The sequence below is a fragment of the Merops nubicus genome, unplaced genomic scaffold (assembly GCF_000691845.1).
Source record: "Merops nubicus isolate BGI_N331 unplaced genomic scaffold, ASM69184v1 scaffold3213, whole genome shotgun sequence".
Lineage (NCBI taxonomy): Eukaryota > Metazoa > Chordata > Aves > Coraciiformes > Meropidae > Merops > Merops nubicus.
The window spans coordinates 39,425-50,032 of record NW_008598067.1 but is presented as its reverse complement, the minus strand read 5'-3'; the positions used below and the strand labels follow the sequence as shown (position 1 = coordinate 50,032).

Genomic DNA, 10,608 nt, shown 5'->3' with positions numbered 1-10,608 from the left:
TGAACCACCATTGATGTTAACTGATTTACTGGAGGAATGATTTTGACAAAGTTCAGTTACTGAATTTTCTTTAGTTACATGCTTCACACATTAATCCCATAATTGTACTGCTGAGTTCTCCTAGTCAGCAACGGTGAATAAAAAAAAAAAAAAAGGCAAAAAAAAAGCAGCTTCAGCTTGTGCAAGTACATTCTTCATCATTTCTTTTGAATACAGAGCCATTTTCTCGGTACTTGATATGAATATTTTTCCTCAAAAATGTCTTTATAGGGGATATGCCACGTGTCACCTGTAGTCTGTACCACACAGTCATAACGCAAAGCAGGCTGTTGGATAAAGACAGATAAAAACATTTTTTTTAGACTTTACACAATACCAGCGTACCATTTTTACTAAAATACCAGTTATAGGTAGTTATAACTTCCAACACTTTAGAAATCTCCAGAGGTTACTTTCTTTAACAACTCTCATTTATTTCCTTACACGAAACAATTTCTAAATTTTAGTACTTGAGGAAAAAAACTAAAACATCTTTTAGTATTTTGTGGTCTAGGAGTCATTATAAATGGTTAAAAAAAGAAATGTCTCTTCAATCTCCACCAGATAATAAAGATTTACAGATAATGCACTCAATTTCTAGAAACAGCAAAATGATTGTTTTTCTGTTCAGTGAAATGAAGCCATATGGGAATTAACTCAGGATGGGGAGTTTATAGGCTTGAACTGATTTAATGACATTAATGACCTCTTGTGTTTATTCTTCCAGCATACCTCGTTACAAAACTGATTTGCTCTGTGCTGAAGCGGATGTAAGAAAAGGGTTTGTCATTTAACACTTTCAAGAACATCTAGTTGTACAAATATAATAAGCTATTCTTCTGGCCTGTTACGTTACAGGTATACTAACCCAACATATATAACACAAATACAAAAGAACATTACTGGTTGGCAATTACAGTTCTGGGAATATATTATCACTCTGTATGTAGTCTTGGAAGCCTACTTCCCTAAGACAGCTTCCAGAATAACCTAGAAGACAGCTATGACTGGCAATGTCAATCATCCAAATTGCTTGTATGGGAATTAAGATGTTAAAATTACTAGCCCTTTTATACAAAAGAAAGGGAGAAGGTGTAGCTAAAGCTGTGTTACCTGGGTAACCCTACATTCAGTATTTGGTTCTATAAAAAGAAATTTACATATGGCAACACTGAATGAAAAGCAGTCACTCTTTTAAGGCTGTATCTCTACGGTCTGTTTGTAGTGATGGATATTATTTTAGAATTTTAACACAAGCAGCAAGAAAATGAATCTGTATAGGTACAGTATTCTTTTAAGTAGGCACTAACAACACAGACAGACCAGGTAACCAAAAACTGCATGATACAGAATGTCATGCGATGAATTTTTCCCTAGAAAAATCTGAAAACAGCCGCCCTGCTGGTAGCGTACTGTTCGTGGCTCCTAAGGATACGTGTCTCCTAGCCAGTAACAGTAGTATTTTACTGTAAGATGCTACTGTGCTCAGAAGACTAACTTCTGCAGCTGAATACTGACTATAAATCTGTCTGTTATGGGCTCTCCTTCATGGAACTTTATACATATGTTAGGCTACAGTGAATATTGAAATACCTGTGTTTTCCTGTGTCTTTAAAAAAAAGATGAAAGACTTTCTACTGTACAAGTACAAGTGATATAATAGTGCTACAAAGGAGAATAAGGTACTTCAAAGTTTAGATGAATGAAAACATATTGGCACATATTGGTTTTACAGCAACGGAAAGACCTGTCTACGCAAAGTTGTATTTATATTTGCATTTCAAACATTTAGGCAGCATTTTGACACTTCTGATGTCTGTAGCACACTTTGTGAATACAGCGACCTTCCAGTAAACAGAGGGTTTTTGAGCCCACTTGCACAAATCTATTTCTTAGACGCTAACAAGAATCTTTTTGCTTCCAGAGTTTGAAATTGTGTATCTTTAATAAACACGCTCTGTGTGCTTTTCAATTGCAGCAGAACACTTACCAAAAAATTTATCTGCTTTCCTTCTACAGAAGGGAGAAACACTATTTGGTGTCCACGCTGCCACTTGCGGAAGAGGTGACGTGTGGGGCTGTCGGAGAGACAAGCCTTGTGGTCCCGGAGGAAGTCTCGAGTAACAAACCTGCAATGCTTCCCCGACTGAAGAGTGGCATATAACAGGAAGGCATCATCTTCAGAGCTTAACAAAACAAACGGAAAAGACAGATGTCACTCCCAAGGCAGTCAGTGGTTGCAGGAAATGGATCAAACGCTGACCTGGGATTTATTCATCAGCAACACGGAAAATTCCCATCACTACTCTAGTGCCCTGGTAAAATAAAGAACTTCTGCTTCCACAGGGCACTAGAAGTTACAGTGCAATAAAAATTAATTGCATGCTACACAGCATTCTTCCCTCTTATCACAGTCTGATAATATGACAATTTAATCTTTAGCCACAAAACTTAACAATACATTGCTATGTGGAACAGGGCAGCTAAGACTCATGAGCGTATCCCCAAAGCTTTGCTGGAATACAAACAATCATCACAACTGATAATAAAATGTAACGTAGGCAACAGCACACATCTGTAAGTCTTTGTCTTCACATGGCTAAATATACTGCCAGAAGGTACTCTGATTATTTGAACAGTATATTCTACACTAGCTGCTATTAAACTGAAACAGTTGTAGGGGAAAATCTCTAAAAATACATCTATAGTGGGTATGAATAACCCTATACCTGGAGAAGCTGAGCAGAACTTTGCTTAATACCATGGTTTGATTGCTGTGGATTACTGGAATAGTAAGTGACAAGACACGAGATTAGTGAGAGTCTTCATCCAGGGGTGACAGTATCCCCTTTGCTGGTGCTCAGAGAGCAGGAAAGAAAGCAATGTGATTCAACAACAAAGAGAGCAAGAGCCACAACTGGAGAGGGGATGAAGTGAATCAGATCTGATATGGGGCAGACAGAAGAGACTTGGTCTGGCTGCTGGGACAAGAAACATAGGTTCTTGGGACTAGTGTCACAGAAGACATGGAAGAAATAGGTGAAGGACTAGCAGTGCTCACCTCAGAGACTCAGTGGAGCTGGAACTGAAGAGAAGCTTGGACTCATGATATGAGGAAGGCAGGGCAAAAGAGAGGGGACATGGGGGCGGAGGCAAGTACCTAGTTTAGATACAAGGACAGGCTTGACTGGACAAGAGCAATGGGGTTGTGCTTCTTAAATCAGAGAGGCAGAGGGGCTATTCCCATTCACAGAAGTAGTCTCCTCTGGGAGCAGCAAGGAAGTCAGTGCTCCAAACTCTGCACACTCGTAGGCTACCAAGCAAAAATGGCCAGGCATGAACTTCATGTCCTCACTTTGTAGGGCTAAAAGAGCAGACCACGACTGTGCTATTCTGCAAATTTAGGCTGTCATCTTTGCAGTGTTTTTAATGGTTATAAATCCTAATGAACCATATATATGTCAACAGAATTCTAAGTGATAAAATTCTTCAAAATGCCATTATGAATGTATTGTTTTCTGAAGCAAGTGTAGCACGGGATTTCTCTTTCACATACAGGACTAACACTACTAACACTAAAGATTAGAGCAAAATGCACATAAATAAGGTGTTGATCTCCATTATATTTAGGCATTTTCTTCAACTTACATATTTTCAGCAAAGAAGAAGTCTGCCTTACTCTGCATCTGCTTCATAATCTCTCTTTTCCAGTTTGAAGAGTTACTCAGCATATGTTTGCGGCCCAGCACAAGCAACCGGCCATTCTCTTTTGCCAGGCAGCTGACAGCATCAAATAGCTGCAGAAAACAAAGCAAAACCAAAGATTTTCTTAGCTGTTTCTGCTCGCAACCACACTGAGAATACATTGCTATTATAAAACTTTTGCAGCTCTTGCAGCTTGACTGACGTTGAATGAACTCAGGAGGATTTGTACGGCTATTTCAGAAATTCAGAGTCAGCTGAGGGAACGGAATCACAATGGGATTTAAGCAGTAGCTACTTTTGGAAACGATTCGGTGGCACTGAAGCCTTTGTTGGTGTTCGAGGAGGTCCGAGGCTTCAACCAGCCTGCTTTTCCAGCCCCACCTGTTGTCCAAGTTGGAGAACTACAAGTGACCTGGCTGCCCGGGGGGCAAGACACACGAGAGGCAGTAAAGGGAAACCTGTGACCTCAGGATTAGGGGCTTATGAAAGCCACATCCAGACTGATCTCCTACTCATGAACCAACATCCTGAGGTGGCAACCATTCACTGCCGCTCTAGCTTCTCTTCAGAGGGACTTTTCACCAGCCTTTTAGGGATGTGCTGGTTCAGCAAGAAACGCTTCTGAGGACAGGCACTTGTGCTTGCAGCTTTCTCTCCCTGCTTCACCCAGACAGAGTTTAAGGGGGACAAGGTTCTCTTGGCACCCAGGTTATTACTGTGGACTGCTCGCAAAGCAGTGGCATTTCAGTTCTGCCCAGAGAGAGAGGGAACTCGTTCTTGAGACTGAAGCATCATTTGAAGGCTGAGGATAGCATGCTCAACCAAAAGCAAAAAGTGTTTCCTAATCTTTACTTGTATTTGCCGTCATTATTTGTCAGTATACAGTCTCCTGATTTTTCTCTAATCCCTTTTCCTGCTTTTCTAGCTACTTCCTTTTTCCTTGTTACCTCTCCTCCCTGCAATACCTCCAACTGCCTTTCTTGTCTTCCTCCTCCTTTCCTCCTATTTGTGATCCTTATCATTATTTAAAATCATTATCTTTTGTTTCAGGGGCTAGAAAAGATTGTTCTTCTAACTCTTGGGTACAATTTTACGATGCATCTGTAAAAAGATCAAAACTTGCAGGTTTGATTTACCTGCAAGTAGCAGTGGAAAGGAGTGGTACCACTCGACCCACTCTCGAGCTGCACATTCCCCCTGCTGCTGCATCAGATCTAACAATGCCACCACTGAACTGGTGACTGCTGCATGGCTTTTTAACTGCTGGGCTGTAAGCTGCTGTTACCACCACTGACCCCGAAGGCCCGAAGGCTCTGTTTTCACGGCGACACAGAGTCTTGATGCAAAGCACAAGAGCCTAACAGTACCTATGGGAACTGCTGTCCCCCTTGCAGGAGATCACGCTGGACACCCGCTACGCATGCGTACAATCTGCTCTTCCCTGGTTAAAACAAACAGGGCATAATGTGAGAAGGAAAGGGCCAAATGCAGTAATTTCTGCAGATAAAAAGAACATCATCATTCTTTGTGGTTCATGCCCCAAATCTTTGGCGATACATTTCAGCATTCTTACTGGAACACAGAATGGAAAGGTACAAACGAAAGCCACCATTTTAATGTTACTGGAAGGCTTTTAAAGTAACTATATTATGTAATAATGTCTCTGCTCATCTATGTCACCTAACTTATTTTATTATTAAATTATGAGTTTATTAAAAATTGAAAAACTGAAATTCAGTTTTTCAATACTGACATTTCTTTTTGGAATTTCTCATCTGGGCAGTAAAAAACAGCTCATCAATTTTACTTGTTTATAGTCACTTCTGTTTTCTGGTTCTCATGCATTGGTCCAGTCCTGCAAATAGTTGGATAAAAATATCAAAGCAGAATTAAATTTGTTAAGCTGAGTTCATTCAGCTTAATAATTAGGATTGTACCGACTGCATCCATACACATTTTCACGTAGAGAAGCCCACAGTGAAGAATTATCAGCCATAAGTAACTTATGCAAGCCCTTCCAGATTCCACATGAAAATACTTTCTCTTCTTGCCTAATGTTTTGCTTCATTAAGGTCAGCAGAAAGTCATGTGAAAAAAGAAAACGTGAAAATGTTTTTCAAAGAACGCTTCAGATACTGATTCCACAAAGTCTAAAATAAAAAACTTGATAGCAAGAACATCCTGATAGCACAACAGGAGAAACAAGTTCTAAAAGAAGCCTGAGTCAGTCTCAGGAACATAGCTGCACTAGTAGTATTGCAAGTCAATAAAGAATTGCTAGTATTTGAACTGCTGGAGTTTACTCTCAATAAAAAAACCTAAACACCCTTTAATTGCACTCAAGGTTCAACAAAAAGTCAGCTAGATTTCCAGATACAGATTGGTCAACTGGGGCTATTCCCAAGTTCATAAAAAACTTGGCTGGCTTGGATCCAGTTTCCTTAAGCCTTTCTTTCTGAAGGTTATAACTAGGGGCACTTTGTACCTGTTAGTCATGCAGACTTTCTTCTCCTACGTATTATTAGCATATGAGGTTCTCTAGTATGAAGTGCTTCTGGGAAAAAAAAAACCCAAGTGGTATAAATTATCTACAGTTTTGCAATGTAAAAACTCAAAACAGGCTTAAATTGTAAAATAAATAAATAAATAAAAATAATGGCAAATAGTTTTAATCACCATTAAAAAATTTAGGAACGCCTGCTTGCGTAATAGTGCGCTGCCCCTCCTCTGCTTACCACAGAGATCAACCTCTGCGTACACAGCTGGAACACAAAAGAGAGAAATTATTCTTCCTTTCACAAGATAAAAAGTTCTGCACACTCCCTTGACTGATGCAACTTTACTAAAAAGTGTTTTATCTCATTTTAGGCTTTGGAGCTTAACAGGGGTGGTCTACAGGGAGCCACAGAACTTATGTGGGGGTTTCCTAAATGTGTCTACTCCCACGCCTGGCTGCTTCTCAAGAAAGGAAGACATGAGACACACAGTAACACTTGTTTTAGTCATAAAGGAAATTAAACATAATACTGTTAACAAAGAAGCCAGCCATAGTGATCTCTCACTTACAAAGACACGAGTATTTTTTTAGTTCAGTATTAAAAATAATTTTTAGATAATTTAGATAATTTTTGGTATCTGCCACTACACAATGCAAATGTGCTATATGCTCTATATAGACACATCCTTTGAACGGTCTCGCATTGTTTAGGCAGCAAACATCAGATGCTCAGCTGGATAATCTGTTCAAAAGGCAATCTGTATAAAACATTTAAAAATATGCAACACACATTCCCTATGCTATTTTTTTTTTTTTAGAATGAAGATCACAAAATTAGAGAAAGAATGACCTTTTATTAATATTAGTATCTTTCAAATTTGACAGCAGAGCATAGAAAAACCACATTTTCTCTGAAAACAGGAGTTATAAGATGCTGTTTTGCACAGAAGGGAAAATATGCACGGTTAGACTGGCTGCTTCAATTCATATGGCAAGATGTAGCTGAGGCAGAGAAGCAAGCACCTACTGAATACATTCTGCTTGCAATCCCTTTCATCATTTAACAGTTACATGTAAATTATTCCTGTGCTGTCCCTGTCTTTAATTAGATCTTTCTCGAGCTCCTCCTACACCTTAATATTTTACTTACAATACAAACAGTTCTCTGTTCACAGCACTTTAGCAAATGACTCTGATGGAGCTAGGAGCAGACACAAAGAACTAAGAAACTACACCCAGATCAATGGAAGAGTCAAGACCAGCTATTCACAAATGTACCAGGTATTTCCCACTGTGATTCTTCTAAGCACACCGCTAATAATTTTTCTACTATTTTTTTAATTATAAAAAATATTCCATGATTAAATGGATATATCCAGTGTGCATTTTCTAACTCTCAATTCTGCACCCTTGTCTATGAACCCCTGAAAAATGTGTACAATGCTTTGGCTGAGTGTATACTTTTATCTTTTCTTGGGACAGTCCCAGAGATAGGAGCTATTTCCCCGCATGTAAATGACTTTGTTTTTGTTTCTGCAGCAATGCCATTTTATGAAATTTCCCCTCCACCACCAGACTCCTGCCCTCATATCACAATGCACTCACAACTGCATACACACCATGGCAAGAACTTCTGCATCAGAGGAGCTGGGGTGAATAACAGCTGGGAGGCAGCGCAGTAGGACAGAGAACACATGCTTCACAGGTTCATGCTGATGTTGAACTCCTTAGATCATGTGAAAATGCGAGCTTTGCAAGTATGAAATAAAACAACCAAAAATGCTGTAACTGGTAGTTTCACATTTTAAGTTATATCTTAAAAGAACCACTTTTCAGGTAGGAATAAACATTAACAGTTTCCCACCAGAAGAGAACCTCTCTATTCAAACTAGTGGAAGCAGTTTTGCAAAGACCCACATTCACAATTCTGCACAATTTTAATGGGGATCAAACATCAGAGTTAAGCTGGGAGACCAGGGAATTCTTGTCACACTGCAAGATTAATCCTCATTCTTTACATTTCACAACAGCCTTATGAAGTAAACATGCAATTACATCTCCATTTTACACAAGTGTATAATGGAGCACAAGGAAAACATTAATTACTCTGCCTCATACAGGGAACTATGAGCAAAGCAGGATACAGATTTCCTAAAGCTTCCCTTCCAGTCACCCATTCTGATTACTAGATTGTGCTGTGCCACATGTCCCAGTTTCAAAGGTTAGCTTGCTGCAGGTCAGCCTTTATCCTTGGAGACTACCGGTGGTTTCCCATTTGTCAGATGGGAAACCCCTAAACACTGCTGCTGGGAGACACCAGTCAGTGATTCAGCAAAAGGTGGCTCACCTGTATACAGGTAGAGCATGAAGAAGTAATCACCCCAAAACAGTTACAAACAGATTTGTTTTATTAGTAAGTTGTTTGCCATTTTCTAAACATTCCACAGAATCACAGAGCAGTAGGGGTTGGAAGGGACCTCTGGAGATCACCTAGTCCAACCCCCCTGTCAAAGCAGGTTCACCTAGGGCAGGTTACACAGGAACACGTCCAAGTAGGTTTTGATTATGTCCAGAGAAGGAGATTCCACAAACTCTCTGGACAGCCTGTGCCAGTGCTGCGTCACCCTCACAGTAAAGAAGTTTTTCCTTATATTTAGGTGGAATTTCCTGTGTTCTAGTTCGTGCCAGTTTCCCCTTTGTCCTGTCACTGGGCACCACTGAAGAGTCTGGCCTCATCTTCTTGACACCCAACCATTAGATATTCATAAGCACTGAGAAGGTCCCCTCTGGGTCTTCTCTTCTCCAGGCTAGACAGCCCCAGGTCCCTCAGTCTTTTCTCATAAGAGAGATGTTCTAGTCCCCTAATCATCTTTGCAGCCTGTCATTGGACTCTCTCCAGTAGCTCCCTGTCCCTCTTGAACTCAGGAGCCCAGAACTGGGCACAATACTCCAGGTGTGGCCTCACCAGGGCAGAGTAGAGGGGGAGGAGAACCTCCCTCAACCTACTGGTCATGGTCTTCTTAATGCACCCCAGGATACCACTGGTCTTCTTGGTTACAAGAGTACACTGCTGGCTTGATTTGGTTTCTCTAACTGCCATTTAAAAGCAAACCACACCTATTATCTGCTAATAACAGCAACAAACTACTCTATTATTGCTATTTTTACCTGCTGTTAGTGCTGCTTTACACTGTAGCTGTAAAATTGTGGAGGAAACCCCAATGGTGGCCACAGGCAAAGAGGCACACCAGTCAGGTGGGGTTGGACATGAGCTTCTCTCCAAATGTTAGCAAGGAATCCATTTCCATCATCACCACATTTATTGACTTACAGTTTCATCATTTTTACGTTCCTTTTTACATATAGTAGACAAAGAAGCTCAAAAACCCTGTATATTTTAGTACCACATGGAGAAGAAAGAGACATGATGGGAAGTGGGAGTTTTTTCCCCACAGCACAGCCAGTTACCCAGGAAGACAAGGCACTGCTTGCCAGAAAGGCTGGACCTTCTCACTGAGCCTGGTAATTTCACTAAAGCAGACTCAATATTGTTATCCCAGCACCAAACACAATGGAAGCTGCTTCTGTTCTCTACATTATTACTGATGACACCGTGTACATTAGTCTCAAGGTCCTCTTTTCTCAAAGGCATGGGAACGTACACATTTCTTGATCCCCTACAGATTATCTGCCCCTGACTAGCAAGGGGGCAACTACTTGGAAGGGAAAGCAATGACAGATGAGTAAATAACAGTCACTAGGCTCAATCAGCCCAGTTTAGTTTGTGCTCCTGATCCAGTCAGCTAACGCTTGGGAATTATCCCTTACAACACTGGGGATCTCTGCAATACTGCAGAAACGTTTTCTGGAACATTTGCATCCTGTGATGACAGTAGGACTATTCAGATCGAGGAAACACACACGCCATCATGCAAAACTCTGCCAGTGACAGCACTTCGCACATCGTCAGCACATAATGTTTAACATGTTTTAACCTGTCTACATTGGTGTCACATCTAGAATTGACTTACCCTCTCGTGGTGCGTTCACTAGAGATGGGTCTTAACTCCCTGCCACAATTCTTTACAATTTGCAGGTTTTAGATGCCAGCTTTTGCTCCTGACTTCACAGACAACTCTATTAATCAAAGGCAGATTATTAACTGAGGAAGCAAACAAAGCCACAGAAGCAAAGATATGCAAGTTAATTTAATATAGATTTAGGATGGTAAGGTAGCCTCAGTCTGCTCAGATGAGATGATGCCTAAATACAGCTCTGCAACTTGCAGGGTAAGTTTGTATTCAGAGGCATCCTGAGGATGCCTTTGCAGCCAGGTCCAGACTGGCTGGATACTAAGACACCTGGTG

The 10,608-nt window shown here is 40.5% G+C and overlaps 1 protein-coding gene across 1 annotated transcript in view; it reads right to left on the bottom strand.

The window, feature by feature from the left end:
• Positions 1-197: 197 nt before the first annotated feature.
• KIAA0391 (KIAA0391 ortholog) overlaps positions 198-10,608 on the bottom strand; it is a 49,064-nt gene continuing 38,653 nt past the window's right edge. Inside the window, exons 5-7 of the mRNA XM_008936893.1 lie at positions 3,688-3,836; positions 2,030-2,225; positions 198-326 (exon numbers count right to left, since the gene is read on the bottom strand). Coding sequence (XP_008935141.1) covers positions 198-326; positions 2,030-2,225; positions 3,688-3,836 — 474 coding nt within the window. The remainder of the gene's footprint in view (positions 327-2,029; positions 2,226-3,687; positions 3,837-10,608) is intronic.